Below are 19,478 nucleotides of genomic sequence, written 5' to 3'. Positions count from 1 at the left end.
GCAGAAACCTACGGAGCTAAGCCCTAGTTTAATCCTGGTTCCGGGAAGATAAACATACAAAGATCTGATGTCAACACTTGAATGTAGTTTTTTCAGTGAAAGGAAAAGAAATGTAGGAAAGACAATTAGTCACTTAGAAGTGATGACTCTGTCTGCTCTGCATATGAGTGTATTTGTTTTGGGTAGCGGGGATGGGGTGTAGGTGCAGCGAGCTCGAGCTTGTATTCTAAAAGAATCCTGTTGCTGTGAGACTTCAGTTCTGCACTGAAGTTATTCATGCCTTACATGGCTGGCACAGAGACTGTCTCCTGTTTATTGATATCCTTGGGTCATGTGATCCAGCGAACAGCTAGCCCAGGTGAAGCCTTGACTTTGCAAATCTTATCCTCTAAACACAACCAACTATTTGTTACATGTGATTAAAATATCACTAACAAGGGTAATTTCACGTGCTTTTTTGGCACATGTGTTTAGCAGGATGTGACATGACGAAGCACTGCCATTTCCTCTCTGCACCATCTCCCTTGAGGCCTCATCTTCCCCGCTCGCCCCCATCTTGCCATGCCCAGGCTTGCCTTCCAGCTCACCTGCTCCAGATGGGTGGCACAGTGGGAGGACACTGACAAAGGCAGATGTGTTTATTTTCCTGAGACAAAATGTTGTGCTGTTGCAGATGGCAGTGCCTTGGAGCAAGTGGCAGCCTTTGACACCACTGCCACACAGCCTGGGCATCTTGACAGACAGAGCTGGCTTACTCTTGGTGATGGGGAAATTGGAGAGAAAAACAGAATGAAGATGTTAATCAATTCCTGGACTTTTGGTGCAAGTAGCAATTTTCTGTGGGGGAGTAGTTTTCTTCCCCCACAATTGCCTCAGTCAGTCAGCTAACTGTACTTTCATTGTGGGCCAGGAGTTAAGTGTGTTTGTGTCATTGATAGGACAGACTGAAAGCTGGGAACAGGGCTCCATTTAGATAGGTATTCATTTGTACTGCAAAACATATGTATATCCCAGGTCACAGCAGTCTCCTAGGATTGGGGATGGCTCCTGTCTGCCCCATTGGAGATACTACCGTTCTATTTTTAGTGGTCATTTTGATTATCCAAAGGCCCAGGGACAGGTGTGCCTTGAAGTTGAGGTACCTTAATTAATATGATAACACTCTGCTTATAGTGTTTTTCTACCAGAGTGAAAATTCTGACAGCTGTCCTTTTAAGTAGTTTGCTTATTTAGTCATTAAGGCTTGACTAAGTCCATTAAGAAGACAAAGAGTGGTTGTTGAATTATTATGCCTACTGGCTCCTAAGGAAAAGAAAATGGCTTCTTCTTCTTCTTTGAAGCTACTGGCTTTATTTGAAAACCCTTTCCCCCACTTCTTTAAAAAAAAAAAAAAAAAAAAAAATGTGGTGTTTTTCCCAGCCCCAGTGCTGATAGAGTTAGGAGTTTGCAGGTGTAAAGTCCTCCCCCTCCCCTTCCCCATCTCTCTCCAGGGGGTTGTATGTGAGAAGGTGTTGCTTTCTCACTCAGAGAGCATATATGTGCTACCCTGTTGGATGCCTGCTGTGAGCAGAGAGAACCCCTGTTCTGGCTGAGAGGAACAAGCCTATTGGAGGCTGGAATTGTACAGTCCCATAATGCCACCTTTTCACTTAAAATGTCTTTCCTAAGCACAGTGGAGGTGAAGAAATACAAGTAATTGGTTTAAGTTTATATTGTTTTAAAACCCATATCTTTAAAAATTATGTGGTTTCCTATGAAGGTTTGACTTAAGGCTAGAACAACAGAATGCTATGTCTGCTTAGTAAGAACACAGTTTATTGTTCAAGTGTTTACCATTAGAAATACCAACTTACCCCTATCTTTTAAGATTACTTTAAACCAGTCAGGGTAGGCACAATGGTGGGCAAACCCTAACACTCAGGCAGAAACACAATAAGCCCTGGCTTCTTGGTGAGTCTTTTTATCTTTGCAGAAGCACATAGTGTTATGGATATAAAGATTGGTCCCAAAACGCTTTTTATTGTCTGCCAAAAAATGCATGTAAACAGTGAAAAAAGGCTTCAAAGTGGAGGAAGAGTTGACTTTTTTTATTTCTTAACCTGGGAAGTAGTTACATATATATTATATTTATTAAGCTATACATGTATGCTTTGTGTGTTTACGTTATTCGTAAAAGGGTAATCTGTGAAAAGACAAAGACTAAACAAGGAAGCATAGCGGTTTTTAAGTTAAAAATGAGAATTTAACACTCTAGTAAATATAGTTAACAGACTGGAAAGAAAAAAGGGAAGAGACAGGTTATAATTCCTGATTGCCTGGGGGGGGTGTGTGTTTATTTGTTTGTTTGTTTGGGAGCTGATGATCAAAATTAAGGCCTTATGCTTGTCAGGCAAAAGCTTACCACTGAGCTAAATCCCCAACCCCAATATAGTAATCTCTGAATAACTGAAATGTTATACTAGAATCTCATACTTCCCTTTCTGGGTCCCTTTGAATAGGGGTGGTTTTATAGCCAAGTTGCTCTTTTAATCACTGGTAGTCATTAGTTCAGTGGGTCTTCAGCCTGCACTGTCTTTGGGGCTGAGGAAACAGGTACAAAGTCCAGTGTGTGCCTTCAGGTGGGGAAATGGAGAAGTAAAAAGTCACTTGCACTGCAAAATGGAAGTGCTGGAATACATGTGTACAACGGTGCTGTGGGAACATTTTTAAAAATGTAAGTAGATGACACATTCTTTTGGTATATAAAAATCTGTAGTTTGGTGAGTAAGGCTGACTGGTTAAGGAGAACCTAGATTTCAATATCTGTCTCACAGCTCACCACCTTCTGTAATTCCAGTTCCAGTGGATCTCATTCCGTTTGCTGGCCTCCTTGGGCACCAGGCATACATCCAGTATGCATAAATACATACCACGGAGACAAACACATACACACAAAATAAGAATAAATAAATCTAAAAGCATGAAACAAAAGAGCAGTGGGCCTTTCTGAGAGGCTGTTGGTTAGATTATTGCTGCTCCCTGGACTGTTTGAGGAAAGAATTGAGGGAATGGGGAAATTATGAGCCACATATCCACTGTGGCTGTAGTATAACTTACGTTGGATGTGAGGTATTGATCGGAACACTGTTCTCACAGAATGCTTCCTAAATAGTCTTTTTTTCCTCAGGAATTCATTATTACTTTCATTTGTACTGTTGGCATCTGAAAACATAGACAACCATATATATTCTAAGTATTCTCTCCCAGGAGACCATTAATGTCTGACAACGCAGATGAATCTGCTATGCATTCAGCATTCCCAGATATTATGAACATGCTCAGTATAGACATCTAATATGTACCCGGTGTTGTGTGTGTGTGTCTGTAGCAAAGCATGGCTTCTGCCTTTGGGTTTTAGGGACCACTTGACTGTACATGGAACCCTACATTTGTCCTAGAAACTGCTGGTTCCTGAGAAAGGACCCAAGCGGCCTTGCTGCAAACGTTTGGTGGTTTTGCCATTGCAGGGTCAGCAATTTTATTTTAATGTTATTTGGGAGAAAGCAGTATTTTTGATTAGCAAGTAAAATTAATGTAGAAAACAAATACTGTGTTAACTAGTTGGTATAATAAGGCATCTGTGCCATGTTGCATTTCAACTCATTAAATTTCTCAACTTCTAATTACAGTAAGGTTACAGCTTTTAATAGAATCAACCAAACTTGAGCTTGGCTTTTAGAGAAATAAAATTGATAGCATTTTGTAGGGTAGACTTTAAAGTCCAATTTTCTTAAAATAAACAATGAAATTACATGCTATTTAATTTCTTTTTTTTTTTTTTTCCGGCTCCTACAATTCAGATTTATTTAACACTTACTGTTCACTTCTAGGAACTTTTAATACAGGTAAGCGCTGTGATTCCTCACAACATGATTATTTCATTTGAAGTGTATTGCTTCCTTTGTTCTCAGTGTAGCACAAACATTTATAGACATTTAGTTACTAGAGATTAGACTAGGGCCCCTCATACATGCTGGGAAAATCTTAATCACTGAGCTACATCTGAAATAGTTTATATCTTTTTGTTTGAGACTGTTGTTTCTTTCAAAACAGGGTTTCTCTGTGTAGCCCTGGCTATCCTGGAACTTGCTGTGTAGACTAGGCTGACCTCAAACTCAGAGATCTACCTGCCTCTGCTACCACCACCCAGCTGGTTATAGTTTTTAAGATTTTTTAAATTTTGTTTGATGTCGATTTTTTATGTATTATGTATGTGTGCCACATGTATAGCTGGTTCCTGTGGAGGTCAACAGAGGTTGTCAGATTCTGTGTAACTGGAATTACAAATGATGTGAACAGCTGTGTGCCTGCTGTGAATTGAACCTGGGTCTCGTGCAAGAATGAGTGCTCTTAACCACTGACTCATCTCTCCAGCCCCAGATTTAATCTATTTTAAATGTTTTTTAGACTTACTTATTTTATTTAATATATATGAGTGTTTTCCCTGCGTGTGTATCTGTGCACCACATGTGTGCCTGGTTCCTGAAGAGGTCAGAAGAGGGCTTTGGATCCTCAGGAATTGAGCTACCGTGTTGTTGGGATCAAACCTAGACCCTCTGCAAGAGCAACAGATGCTCTTAACCTCTGAGCCACCTCTTGAGCTAAAATTTATTTATTTTTAATTATGCGTATGTGGGGGCAGGCAGAGGGGAGTGCAAGTGGCCTTGGAGGCCAGAGATACTGGATCCCCTGGAGTTGGAGTCATGAGCAGTTGTAAGCAGCCATAGGTGCTGGAAATTGACCTCATGTCCTCAAAATCATCTCTCTCTCTCTCTCTCTCTCTCTCTCTCTCTCTCTGTCTCTGTCTCTGTCTCTGTCTCTGTCTCTGTCTCGTCTCTCTTCTTCCTCCACCCCTCCCCCTACCACCACCACCACCACCCAAGGGTCCGTCTATACTCATGGTTGGCCAGGAACTCTCTGTATTGTACAGACCAGGATTGCTTCCAACTCACATAGATCCATATACATCTGCCTCCTGGGTGCTGCGGTTAAAGGTCATGTTCCACAACACCTGACACAGTATGCACTCTTAACCACTGAGCCACCAATCCAGACCTGTGTTTTGTTTTCTCTTCTTTCTTCTTTTCTCCCTGGCTGTCCTGGAACTCACTCTGTAGACCAGGCTGGCCTCGAACTCAGAAATCCGCCTGCCTCTGGCTCCCAAGTGCTGGGATTAAAGGCATGCGCCACCACTTCAGGGAACTTTTAAACTTTTATTGGATTTGATTAACGATTTACAATGAGAAAAGATTGACTCTGCACGTGGTCTTCTTTAGATGTGTTGGCTTGGGCCTGTAGTCTCAGCACTTGGGGAGGATTGTCACAAGGTCAAGGCCAACGAGGGTTACTAAGACTTCTTATGTGTGGAATGATTCTTAGGACTAGAGGCTGCAATAGTTTAGATTAAGTAAAACTGTCTAATCACAATGATTGGACGCTGTTAAATTATAAAACATTTGGAGTGAATTTTATTTTTAATGTGAGAATCTGTAATTAGGGCTAGCAAGATAGCTCAGCAGGTAAAAGGTGCTTGCCTTCATACCTGGGTGTGATTTATGGAACTTAAATGGTATTAAGACATAACTAGACTTCCACGGGTGTCCATGTGTGTACTGCGGCACTTAGGTATAGACAAATATTTTTAATCTGCTATTAAAATGGCAGAATTAGAATTTTTAAATTATGCTCTGAAACCACCCAAACATAGTAAATTCTGTTGGTTATTGAAAACAAGCTCTAGATTTAAAGTTCAGAGCACTGGTGTAGAAAAATAATTGATTCAATTTGCTTAGTAATGAAGGTAAAAATAGATATTGACAAAGCAATTGGTGTCCCAAGTATTTATTGAACAGCTGCTACAGATGCTTGGAAGCTTTTAGCTGTGGCATTCACCTGCTCTCTAAGACCGGAGAGATTATTGGTCACAACTGATGTGGTAAGTGAGATACAGAACATAGGTGCTGGTATAAAAAGTTGGGGAACATTTGAGTATGAAATTCACAGAAAATAATGAATTTACCTAATTTAACCCTATTTCCATTTTGTGGAGGCAGAATGGTTTTCTGGGAAAGCATATAGGACTTAATAATTGGGAGGCCTGAATTCTGGTCCTGACTAATGCTTGGGACCCATGTGCACCACAGTCTCCTCTGTGAACATTAAGCCCATGCATGTAAGAGGAATGCTGGATAAGCTCAGAGAGCTCAGCTCGCCCTGCCCTGCCCTGCGTGCAAACTACATTCTATGAGATAGCTGAAGATAAAAGATGGAATCTTGGCAGTCTCCCGTACTAAAAGAAATACCAAGCCTCGGGCTGGAGGATCTCTACTGAAGCATGTGTTTAGCATGCACAAGACCCTGGTTTTAATTCCTACCACCACCACCACCCCCACCCCCAAAATGGCCACAGTATTTTTTTTAATATATATTGTATGTTTAAAATATTTAGAAATCCATTGATTAAAATGCTCATCTCGTTTGTCCCATGGTGGTTTAGTATCTACTTCCACATTACTGACCCACCAGGCATAGACGTAGGCTTCCCACACTGCTTAGATTCCAAAGTGTTAACATGGCCCCAAAGAAACTGTACTGATCTTCAGTTCTTCAGGTCCCCTCAGTCATAGTAATGTCATCCTCTTCAATTAGAGGTGGCAGAGGCTGGCCTGGCTCCAAAAGAAGACTGTCAATTCCTCTCTCTTGTCTGTGTCCACGCTCGGCAGGATGCTTCCTCACGCCCACCTCTCTCCCCCTTGCTGTGACTTTGGCTTCCGCCAGATGTCACACCGCTGCTTGTCACCGCCCAGACTCTGTAGTCGCTGATTTTGTTGTTTCAGTGTTTGTCACAACTGTTTTTCTTAGCTGTAAAATTTATGGAATTTCAAGCACTTGTTAATCACTACAGTGTTTCTTTTTCCTGATAGAGGAAACAGACAAAGAGTGATATGCACAAAAGTTAGATGGAAGGGAATGTTCCATCTAATTGAAGTAAGTTTCTGTGTATGATACACACTCTCCACAGTTAGTGATACACAGTTAAATGTTATCTCTTTGGCAACCATAAAAAGGTGGATAATTATATTCCCTGTGGTAGCATCTTCTTGATCTTCGAATTACCTGTCTGAATCTTAAGAATGAGCAGGTAGAGGCAGTTAGGTTTTGATATTACTGCGTATCAGGCATTGCACTGGGTGCTTCATATGTATTTAAGCCTCAGGAAATCTTAAGATGGCCTGGATCTCTTCACTTGGTAAATAAGCTTACCGTGTCCTTAGGTACTTTTTAAGAGGGGAGAATATATTTGTCTAACCCCTCACCTCAACACGCCACTTGGAATAAGAGGTTCGGAGTTTTGTTTTGTATTTTGGTTTTTGGTTTTGTTTTGTTTTGTTTTGTTTGGAGACAGGGTTTCTCTGTGTAGCCCTGGCTATCCTGGAACTCACTCTGTAGACCAAGCTGGCATCAAACTCAAGAGGTCTGCCTGCCTCTGCCTCTACCTCCTGAGTGCTGAAACTATAGGTGTGAAATACTACCTCCTGGCCCAAAAGCAAAATTTTTTGACTGAGTATGTTGATGCATGTCTATAATCCCCACACTGGAGAGATGAGACAATGTTCACAGCCAGTTCAAGAGCAGCCTAATTCACCTGGTGAGTTTCAGGACAGCCAGGACTGTCTAACAAGACCCTTTCTCCACCTGCTTCCCAAAAAGAGAAAGGCAAAATTTTTGCAATATCTTATTCTAGAGGCTAAAAGCTATTTTTAAGTCCCCAGAATGATTTATTTGATTTTTTTTCCTTTGTATATTATACACAATTTAAAACTAAGTGTGTTGGTATTTATAAACCTCTGGTAGTGATTCTCAGACTGTTAATAGGGAGTGCCTTAACTAAATGTATGGATTCATTTACAAGATGGACAGTTGAGTATTTGCATTGGTTAAAATATATACAACATCCAGTCTCAGCCTTTGCTATAGAACATGTCTAGTCATCTAATGCACACACGGGTCTTTGCTGGCAGACCTCCTAACTTTGTCCTACATCTTTGACAGAATAGAGGTTACTTGGTAAAAGACAGGATTTTGGGTCCTGTCATTGGTGTTTGCACTTCTAAATAGTTAGGCAGATTCTTTCATGTGATACTGTGCAAGGAAAAGTACATAGGCTAAAAAGTGATGTTTAATATTTAGGATGGACACATCTGCAGGAGACAGTAGGAAAATACTTAATATGTGTTGACTAGGTTTCCAAATGTGGGTCTGCATTTTTTCTGTGGCCCTAAGGTAGACTGATGATAATACTGTCAGTAAGATAACACTGTAGGTGTCTAATATCGATGTCAACCTTAGGGTGTAGGTAAAGAATCCTACAAAGTAAAGACTAGGAAACTTTTGGGTTTTGTTTTGTTTTGTTTTGTTTTGTTTTGTTTTGTTTTGTTTTTCAAGACAAGGTTTCTCTGTGTAGCCCTGGCTGTCCGGGAACTCACCCTGTAGACCAGGCTGGCCTTGAACTCAGAAATCATCTGCCTACCTCTGCCTCCCAAATGCTGGTACCACCAAGGCCTGCTGAGAGTAGGAAAACTTCGTTTACTACTTTACTTGCATGTTCCAGGCAATGTGCTAGCCACTTTTAGTAAACATCTCTCTGAATCCTTTTATAAAGATACATCCTGGAAGGAATTTACTTTGTGCCAGGAGTGCTTGGGTTTCCTAATTTCTTTCACTTTTTATTTCATAAATTGGTTTATTTCCTTGATAGTGTCTCCCACTTATCAAGCCTGTACCTATGCTTCAGATATTTGCCATGCATTATCTCTGACCCTCCACTGCAGCCCTTTTGTACTAGGCATTATTTTAGTTGAGACTCTAGAATTCAGACTTTTTCTAAAGTAACACATATACTAATAGAACCAGAATTCAAACTCATGTCCAGCCCTTTGTTACATGGCCTGATTCTTCCTGAGGTGTTTTTTGTGCTGTTAGTTTCCTCTTTATTTAGTCCTCTTTATTTACTTAATGTCTGACTTGCTTCCTAAGCGGTTTTTCCTTAGCAACTAGTGTCTAGAGGGAGGTTGGGAAGAGAAGCAACAAATCTGCTTGCTTATGGGGATGCAGGCATTTGACTCAAACTAGAAACACTTTTCAGACACGGGGCCTTTGGGGCTGGAGAGAAGGTTTAGTAGTTAAGAGCACTGCTTTTGGCAGAGAACCTGAACCCACATGGCAGCTCACAACTATCTGTAGCTCCACTTCCAATACCCCTTCTGACCACTGAGGGCTCTTGTACACATGTGGTACACACACATAACACTCAGACATACACACATATATTTAAAATAAATATTTTTAAAAGAAAAAATAGGGTTCATCGCATCCTTGTGTAATTTAGTTGTTTTCTTAATGTTTGCTTGTAATATTAAGCATTGACCACATGTATATTAAACATATGATGTTTTCTCTGATGTATTAGTACTCACTCATTTAAAAAATGTTTATTAGCTACAGGCTGTATACCTGTCTGTCATTGAACAAGACAGAAGTACTCCTGCCTTCACAGAGTTTATACTATATAAAGTATTTGTGGATAGGTGAATTGTATACTGTTTTCTCCTATTACACCACAGGAAGTCACGGTTATGTAAGTTGTTAAATAGAACAGAACTGTAGGAACTCAGAGCTATTAACTTTTGTGTAGGACCACTTAGAATAGCACACAAATGAATACTTGGTCTAATTTCAGGAAAACAGTGACAACATATAAAAATTTGTTTGAAATTTAAAGAAAAAAAGAAACTAGTATAAGTCAAAAGTCTTTGATGGAACATTGTCAGAATTTCTGAAACTGCAAGTTGTTACACAGATGTATTGACTTAATTAGTCTAGATAACACCACTTATTTATGCTCCAACATCTCACACATGCAAGAGTCGGTAACTCGAAGTCACACAGTATTTGGGAGTTGTCTTCTATACCACAAGTTGTAGTTTCTGACTACCAACCTCACTGAGTGTACATGAGATACTTAAGCACAAATAAATTATATTATGTAGATGAACTAAGAAACACAGCTGCTTCTGAACTTGTGTTTACATGGGGTTTCTTGTAAAATCTTCTGGTGATGGCTCTTAAATAATGTGAATTGTTCTGAAACATGATTTAATCTCGTACTGTGGGCAACAGCTTCATTAGATAGAATATTCCTGGACACTGCTGCTTGAGGCCTCTTTGAGTGTCTATATGGATTCCTAATATACCATATAACTTGGTAAAACCATTTTGGTTAATTGTTCCAAGGGTATTCTAGCTACATGGAGTTGGGAAGAGTGAGTTATACACTTAGAGAAAAGATTAAACTTACTTTATAACAGGTAAGAAGTTTACTATGCCGGGTGGCAGAAGCAGGCAGGTCTTTGTGAGTTTAAGGCCAGCCTGGTCTACAGAGTTTATGTTCCAGGACAGCCAAAACCTACACAGAGAAACCCTGTTTCAAAAACCAGAGAGAGAAAGAGAGAGAGAGAGAGAGAGAGAGAGAGAGAGAGAGAGAGAGAGAGAGAGAGAGAGAGAGAGAGAGAGAAAGAGAACACAAACTATCATGCATTCTCTTGGGGAAGAATAGTAATTGAAGACACTTGGCTCTTTATCTCCCTATCCCCAATTCGTCTCCTAATTTTAACTAAGTCTGTCAGACTTTGTAGTGCTGTTTTTACACTTTATATATATTTTTATTTTTATCTTTAGCTAATTTAAACAGAGCTTTTGTTGCTCAAAGTATGCATTATCAAAAGGTTAGGATGTAGCTAACATACTAGAAATGTAGGTGATATCCCCACCCCAAGCACAGTCCAAAGCATGGCTGAGTACAGCACATCTAACTGGAAATATGATGGGCCAGCAGTTAATTTTCCAGAAGTCCTGACTACTAATGGCTAAATCTTTTTTTTTTTTTTTTTTGAGCTGTCTACTATTTTATTCCATGGATAGGCACCTGTTTGGAAGTTGAAGCTCATGTAATTTTCAAGAGACATTAGCAACTCTTCTACCTACTAGCACAGTTGGGCTAGTAGGATTCCAGTAGGCACACTCATGTGCTCTACCGTGAGCATCTTCAGGTTGCCCAGTACCCGCAGTGATCGGTGTGCAAAGACTACGTAGTGTCCCTTTAGAACCATTGTTTATTGCAACTTCATGTTCCATGATATTTCATTCAGTTGAACACAGGCATACGTATAGCAATGGGCACAAACCACAGGCAAGGCTTCACTGATGCCACTGAAGCAGACACAAGAACAAACAAAAAGAAACCCCACAAAATGGGATTCCCACCACTAGTGCCTGGAGCATAGACAGGATGAATTTAATATGGCAAATACTCAGCTGATATAGGAAAAGTAATTATTCCTTTGGAAATGTAAGCAAGGCAGACTTAGTCAAGATTTACTGTAGTAATTTGTTGTTTTACACTTATAGGTAATTTGAAGAAAATATTAAATGCAAATTACAACCATTCTTTAATTTGTTTTGTTGATGAAAAGTAGATTTTATTCATCTTAAAGGAGTCTTGTTGTATTAGAAAAATGTTGGGCTAATGGGATGGATGGCTCAGTAGGAAAAGTCAAAAGTCTTTGATGGAGCATGGATAACCTAAGTTCAGTCCCAAAACCCACATGGTGGAGGGAGAAAGCCAACCCCACAGAGTTGCCCTCCAACCTATACAAACACACAAATACAGTTAAGCAAATGGAGTTTTCCAAAAAGAAAAGAAAAATGTTGTACATGCACGTGCACACACACACACACACACACACACACACACGATAAATAAATGCAGTTTAAAAAAGAAAAATGCTATTTACATCTCCTCTGAGGCTGCTGAGGCTGCTTTTTGTTATCACGGACCTTGCTGAGAAGTCTAGTGACTCCAACTTACATATTTGATACCTGTGTACTTCTGTCCTTCCCAGTCCCTTCTCAGTTATAGAACATACAGTTTACTGTTTGGTACATTGTTTTGTGATGCAGTCTTTTGGTGGTGTGAGGTATTTGGGTTTTTTGTTTTTGAGATATGCCTCACTGTGTTGCCCTGGCTGGCCCCAGGCCTGAACTCCTGGGCTCATTAAGCTGGCTTATTTTGAATGGCATGATTGGACTCCATCTCTGGCCTGACACATAATTGTGTTTGTTAGTCTCTTGATGTTGCTGTTGTTGTTGTTGTTGTTGTTGTTGTTGTTGTTGTTGTTGTGAATAGGATTTCAATCTGTAGCCTTGACTTACCTGGAACTTACAGAGATCTACTTGCTTTTGCCTGCCAAGTGCTGGGAGTCCAGGCTCTTGGTTGGTTGGTTGGCTCTTCCTTCCTTCCTTCCTTCCTTCCTTCCTTCCTTCCTTCCTTCCTCCTTTCTTTCTTTCTTTCTTTCTTTCTTTCTTTCTTTCTTTCTTTCTTTCTTTCAAATTATGTTGTGGTTTATTTATAAATGAGAACAAAGTAACAGTGAGCAGCATTTCAAAAGCTGAGAAAGGGAACATTAACAGGACTATATACATTGGAGAAGGGGATGGTGGCTTGGAAAAGCCAGACAAAACCAAAAACAAACAAAACCAAACAAGCAAAAACAAAAACTCAGGACTAAATACATAATATAGGCCTTTATTTCTTCCAAATCAAAGATTTTGGGTATAATCATATAAAGATTAACAATCAAGTTTTGCAACCTAAAAATATTTACTTCTTAAACCTATATTAATACTTTAGTAAACTAGACAAAAAGATAAGGACACTAACAGGTACATTTATAGAACTGCATATCAGTCAGGCCAGATCCTGCAGAGGGAATTCCCAGCATGACCTCATTCATCTGTGAGGACACAGAGCAATCCTTGTTTGGACGTACACCATCTTCTCCTGCATGAGCCGCTCTTCGCTTCCTGATGACTTCCTTCTACGTGTGTGTGTGTGTGTGTGTGTGTGTGTGTGTGTGTGTGTGTGTGTGTGTGTGTATGTATGTGTGTGTGTGTGTGTATGTATGTCTGTCTGGTTATCTGCTTCTCAGAGCAGACGTTTACCTTCCTCATCCACTAGCCACTGGAGGAGGGCTGGGGTCATGAAGGTGACTGATCCAACCCATTCTTCATGGAGGTTTCCTGGTGGCCCTCTTTCATCATTGTATCTGGAATCAGAGGAGCTCCCATAGCCTCTTCTTTTCTTCACATCTTGCTGAAGCAAGAGTTTTGAGGAAAACACACACACACACACACACACACACACACACATTCTGCTATTCCCCAGAAGAAATTTGTTATGAAAGATAATTTCCATGAGGACTGATTCAGGCTGTCCAACACTTGACCATTCAAGGTGTAAACCATCTTCCCTCCGGTTGCCTGATTCCTAGGGACAGAGAAGGCCGGATCCCTGATGTTACCATACCTAGCCTCCTGGGCTCTTGAGTGAAACCAAGTAAAGTAAAGAATAACCCAAGAACATATAAGCCTTTGAAGTGGTTTTAAATCAGGCTCTTAACACCCCCTCTGTGTGTGTGCGTGCGTGCGTGCGTGCGTGCGTGCGTGCGTGCGTGTGTGTTAGAGGATAACTTGTGGGAGTCAGGTCCTAGGGATCAATCTCAGATCATCAGGCCTGGCTGTAAGTCAGCTTCCTTATCTGCTGTGCCTTCCCAACTGCCCAAATCAGGTTCGTTTTCCATAGACTTTAAATAGAAACAGAAAAGGTTTTTGCTTTATCTCTGACCATACTAGAAATCTTCCAGGTAGGTGGGTTTTTTTTTTGTTGTTGCCACTGTGGCTAAATTTTATTTGTCAAGAGCCAAAATACTCCTGTTTGCATTGTTTTGTTCTGCCCTCATCAGCAGGTTGCTATGTCTTTCCTTTGCAGACCCCATATCATGTGAACCTCCTCCTGGCTGGTTATGACGAGCATGAAGGGCCAGCACTTTACTACATGGACTACCTGGCAGCCTTGGCCAAGGCTCCTTTTGCAGCTCATGGCTATGGTGCCTTCCTGACTCTCAGCATCCTTGACCGATACTACACACCGAGTAAGTACTACCACTCTAGGGAGAGAGCAGTGCACAGCCCTGCCCTTAGCTCTTCTCGGTCTTGTCAAACCTTGGAGTTGGCTGGCTACACCCTAGGTAGAGGACAAGTCCTCTCTGGAAGCTGGTTTCTCTTTTGTGAATCAATGCAGTCTTCAAAAACCTTATTGATGCTGGGCGGTGGTGGCGCACCCCTTTAATCCCAGCACTTGGGAGGCAGAGGCAGGCAGATTTCTGAGTTCGAGGCCAGCCTGGTCTACAGAGTGAGTTCCTGGACAGCCAGGGCTACACAGAGAAACCCTGTCTCGAAAAACCAAAAAAAAAAAAAAAAAAAAAAAACAACAACAAAAAAACCTTATTGATAAAAGTCTTCCTGCAAATCAAAATAAGATACTCCTGTGTTTGGTGCTGGGTTTTGCTTTGCTTTAAGATGCTGCAAGTAGACGCCAGCGTGAGTGAGAGGCTTTCTGGTCGGCTCTCTAGCCTCGCTCACATCCATCCTCCTCCCTAGGTGACTGTTCTATCTCAGCTGTAGAAAGTGAGCCAAGCAGCTTATGTCTATGTTTTGAACTTGCGAGGAATTGTTTGTTTAAACATCAAAGCTTTTGAAGACCACTCCCTCCTGCATATAAAATTGTTTCTTCTCTTGTACCTAAACTGACGGTTCAACAAAACTTGGGATAAGCAGTGGTTTTGTGCTGAGTTCTGTCTTCTGACCCCGGTCTCATGCTCCTCTGTAGCCACTGTGGTCAGGGAGGACTTGAGTCCAGCTGTCACAGGATATACTACAGCAGTTAACCACTCGCTCCTTATGCTCCCATCTTCCTGTCAGCATCATGACAACTGGCATAGTCTTTCTTTTTGGTGTTGCCCTCTCACTCAACCTCAGCCGTGCTAGAGCTCCAGGCCACATCCTGAAAAGAATTAGCCTGGCCTCCTGGTGACTTGTCTCCTGATTTGGCATCTGTCAATAATACAGCTGATTCCCCCACCAAAATAACCAGCAGCCACCCTTGAAGCCTAATGCATAATATGTCATCCCAGTTTGCCATGCCTAACAACAGCCCCTTTGCATCCCGTCTAGAAGTCCCAGTCCCATCCTCTTAATTGTCTTCCCATTGTTAGCTGAGGCCCAGCTGGGAGAGTGAGGATGGAACTCCGGCCTTGTCCTCCCTCTCCCTGACTTGCAGCTGGCAAAGGCAGATGGAATTGATTTAAGCCCTGGACTAAAGGACTGGTGAGGGTGAGCCATGAAAAAGAGAGGCTGGCTGCTGGACTTCTTCAGAGGCGGGTCCAAGCCGGGAGACAGAATTCCGTCATGCTTACCCTTCTCTGTAGCAAATCGATTTGTAATGGCTTTCTGCCGTGGGAGCACTGGGTCTGGGGCGCCCTCCTCTGCATGTAGAGTAAGTCAGTTGCAGGCTAGAAGGCTGGACATGTTTTATCTTTTCCAATTGTGTGGCACTCTGACCTGAGGAAGCTCAAACAAGCTGTTGAGTGCTGGACACAGACAGCCTTCAGTGCTCGGCCTCTTGTGTTCTCTTTCAGCTATCTCACGTGAGAGAGCAGTGGAGCTTCTTAGGAAGTGTCTGGAGGAGGTGAGTAGCTCCCAGGGGATCCTGGAGGAATGGCTTCTCTCAGTCTGAAGTACCATTCTTGTTCTTGGTTGCTTTTTTTTCTCCTTGCCAGAAGGTAATAATAAATACCCTCTGAGCAAATGTGAAGTTGATGCCAGTGATGGAGGTTGATGTGGGGGATGGGCTTATTCTCTCATGGGTCACTGCCTCGTTTATGTCCGTTTTACAATTTAACTAAAGTTAAGTTAATTACAATTCCTTTCTGGTTCATTCAGACTAGTGATTCTCAAAATTCACTGTGTGTAAGAATTATCTTGGGGGAACTTTCCTTTTCCCTGGTAGGCATCAACACCCAGTTCTGAATCTTCTATAGGTAGGTAGAGATGAGTCTTTTGTTTTAACTGGCAACCAAGTGATTTTAATACAGGTGATAACAGGTGCTGTAAGAGACAATCTGGACTTCATACACTCCCTGTTGTGCCACCTAGAAACCCTATTCCCTATTCCCTTAACACTGCATTTGGACCAACATAGAAAGCACCTGGGAAGTTTTGGGTCAGAGGTAGGGGGAAATCTTTGATTTTGAAGGCTAAGAACCCCAACTCTGATGATTGCAGTAAGAGCGTAAGGATATACGGTAAAGTGGCAAAAACTGGCCTTGTTAGATTTTTTTCATCCTTTTATTTTTCTCATGGCCTAAGAATGGGAATGACATAAGTGTCCAAAGAGAGCAGGGGGAGCACCGGTGAGAGCATTGGCTGCTGGGTTCCGTTGCCTTGTGGAGGACCCCATTAACTTCTACACCACAGCCCATTCCCTCTTCTCTTTTTAAATCTCCTTTCCACCAGAGATGCTGAGGGTCAGCCCGTGTGTTTCTTAGCCGTTTAGCTGAGAGACAGTATTACCCACAAATATTCTAAGGTTAGCCAGAAAAGGAACTATATCAGGTGCTGTTGAGATTTTATTTTCTCCAGAACGGCCTTTACCTGGACTGGGAGAGCCAGCAGGATTCGGTGGACATCATCCCAGCATCCCTGCAGCTGCACACTCAGACACACTCCCTTATCTTGTCCTTCTAATGCAGGGAAATGACTACATACACTGTTGACACCTAAGGTGGCCGGTGTGGTTCTGGACTCTGTTTTTAGTTCCTTGCTAGCTTACTACCTGAAGGCTTTTTAAAGAGGCAAGTGTGTTCTTGTAGACTGATTGGTAGCAGGCTGTGGGGATAAACATTGGATTGTCCTGTGTGCCAGCTGACTGAGCAGAGGCAGGCTCACAGCTACATTTCACAGATGTTGGTCACTACCTTCAGTCAGCCTCCAGCTACTGTCTAGACACTTCATGACATAGTACCGGCTGCCCCTAGTGGAATATTGGTTCAGTTTCAAAAAAAAGAGAGGTTTTTTACACTTGACATTTTCTCTTAGAACAGAACTTGCCACATAGTTAGTATTCAATAACTGCTTGCTGACTGATTTCTTTCGTGTCCCTGCAGCTCCAGAAGCGCTTCATCTTGAGTCTGCCTACCTTCAGTGTTCGGGTCATTGACAAAGATGGCATCCACAATCTGGAGGACATTACCTTCTCTAAGCGGGGCTCCTAACAGCACGTCCTTCCCTCCCACTTACCAGGGAACCTTTTTTTGATGGGCTCCTTTTATTTTTTTCTACTCTTTTGACGTTCACTCTTGATAGATGGTTAATTCAAAATAAAGCTGAATATAGCTAAATTGAGCTTTCTGGTTTTGGCCTCAGTTTACCCAACCTCACATTACAAAGGAACCGAAAGGTGGTTGTAGTCTTGTCAGGATGGTCCCTCTGTCTCTCCCTATGTTAATGATCTAAGTGGCTTTGCCAGCTCACAGCCCCAGAATTCTGTTCACTGTCCAGCTTCTTTCCTCTAGCTTTTCACTCTCTTGCTTGTTATCTAAAGCAGTGGATCTTTTGGCCTTTAAGCTTAAGTCTTTTTTTGTTGGCCAGACAGGATGGTGCATGCCTTTAATCCCAGCACTTAGAAGTCAGAGGTCAGTGGATCTCTGAATTTGAGGCCAGCCTGGTCTACATAGTGAGTTCCAGGATAACCAGGGACATGTAGAGGGATCCTGTCTCAAAACAAGACAGAAAAAACTGTGTTGTGTTGTATTGTATTGTGTTGAAATATGTGTGTGCTGTGTGGGGGCCATAGGACAACCTTGGGTATTATTCTCAGGAATAGACAGTCTACCTTGCACCAACAGTCCCATGTTTGGTTTTATTAAAAACCTATATTCTTGGGCTGGAGAGATGGCTCAGTGGTTAAGAGCACTGGCTGCTCTTCCAGAGGTCCTGAGTTTGATTCCCAGCATCCACATGGCAGTTCACAACTCTCTATAACTCTAGTTCCAGGGAATCCTACACCCTCACACAGATATAAATTCAGGCAAAACACTAACAAAAATGAAATAAAGATAAATATTAATAAGTTTAAAAAAAAAAAAACAGGTATTCTTGGGCTCAGACTCAGGTACTGTGCTTAGGATGCAAGCATTTTAGCAACTGAACTATGTCCCAGCTCTTAGATCTTGTGCCATTGATTAATTTCAGTGTACTTAGTAAGAGTGTCGATAGTGCAAAAACAGCCAGAAAGTTTCCATCCTATCTCACTCTGATCACTTTCTCAGCCACTCATTTCTTACATGTTTCTTTGTTTGAGACAGGACTTCATGTAGCTCAGGCTGGTCTTGAACTCTGTGTTCAAGAAGGATGATCATCAACCCTTTATTGTATTGTTCTTTCTCTACTTTCCAGAAACTGGATCCAGGCCTGCTTCACTGTGCTCAGTCTTTGTACTGGAGTGTTAGCAAAGGGACTCTGGGGGTGGAACCCAGAGCCTGGCACTGGTAGGCCCCTGGGCCAGTGAGCTCCATCCTCCTTTCACTTCTGTGCTCCTGCCTCTGCCTCTCTAGGAGCTAGGATTATGGGCTTTTGCTGTCAGGCCCAGCCTGCTTGCCTGTGTGCTTTTTATTTATTTTTGGTATATGGATTCATCCCTGCATGTATATCTGTTTGAGCCTGGTGCCAGAGAACGACATTGGATCCCCTGTGACTGGAGTAGTAGCTAGTGTTCTTAACTGCTGGAGCCAGCCCTCCAGCCCAGCCCAGCCCAGCTTCCTTCCCTGTTTTTAAAGATATAAGTAGAAGCTAAATAGATGATTCATCAGTTATGAACACTGTCCGTTCTTCCAGAGGACCCAGGTTCAATTCCCAGCAACCACATGGTAGATCACAATTATCTATAACTCCAGTTCCAGGGGACATGACACCCTCACACAGATACACATACAGGTGAAACACCAATTCCCGTAAAATAAAAATGAACAAGTTATTTACAAAAACAAGTAAAATACGAGCATACACAGGGTAGCTCGGTGGTAGAGCGCCTGCTTAACAAGTATCAGGCTCTGGGTTTGATCTACAGCATCACACAAAAATCAAGGCTACTCATAACCTAAGGGGTTGGTTTAGGGTTTTTGTTTTGTTTTGTTTTTTTAAGGTCTTTTTTCCCCTAAAGGAGGTAGAGTTTTTTTTATTTTAAATAATGTTAATGTGTTTATATATGTGTCTTGGTCAGACATCAACTCTCTGGAATTGGTTCTTCCACTTTTATGTGGGTTCTGGGGATCAGACGGGTAGTCAGGCTGGGATGATTGGTCATTGCATACCTTCCCCTCAAGAGCTATGCATGGGTTTTCTTTTTGTTTTTAAACAGAATCTCGCTGTTCAGCCCAGGCTGATCTGGAATTCACTGTGTAGACCAGGCTGGCCCTGGACTCACA

The 19,478-nt window shown here is 41.9% G+C and overlaps 1 protein-coding gene and 1 pseudogene across 1 annotated transcript in view; one reads left to right on the top strand and one right to left on the bottom strand.

Moving 5' to 3' along the window:
* Psmb2 (proteasome 20S subunit beta 2) overlaps positions 1–17,397 on the top strand; it is a 32,255-nt gene extending 14,858 nt beyond the window's left edge. Inside the window, exons 4-6 of the mRNA XM_034504087.2 lie at positions 13,925–14,087; positions 15,633–15,682; positions 17,160–17,397. Coding sequence (XP_034359978.1) covers positions 13,925–14,087; positions 15,633–15,682; positions 17,160–17,267 — 321 coding nt within the window. The 3' untranslated portion in view covers positions 17,268–17,397. The remainder of the gene's footprint in view (positions 1–13,924; positions 14,088–15,632; positions 15,683–17,159) is intronic.
* LOC117709612 (selenoprotein K pseudogene) lies at positions 13,095–13,401 on the bottom strand (annotated as a pseudogene).
* Positions 17,398–19,478: the final 2,081 nt, after the last annotated feature.

Source organism: Arvicanthis niloticus, chromosome 5 (genome assembly GCF_011762505.2).
Source record: "Arvicanthis niloticus isolate mArvNil1 chromosome 5, mArvNil1.pat.X, whole genome shotgun sequence".
In the NCBI taxonomy this organism is placed as follows: domain Eukaryota; kingdom Metazoa; phylum Chordata; class Mammalia; order Rodentia; family Muridae; genus Arvicanthis; species Arvicanthis niloticus.
Note: the sequence above shows the minus strand (reverse complement) of the source record. Positions and strands in the feature narration are given on the sequence as shown.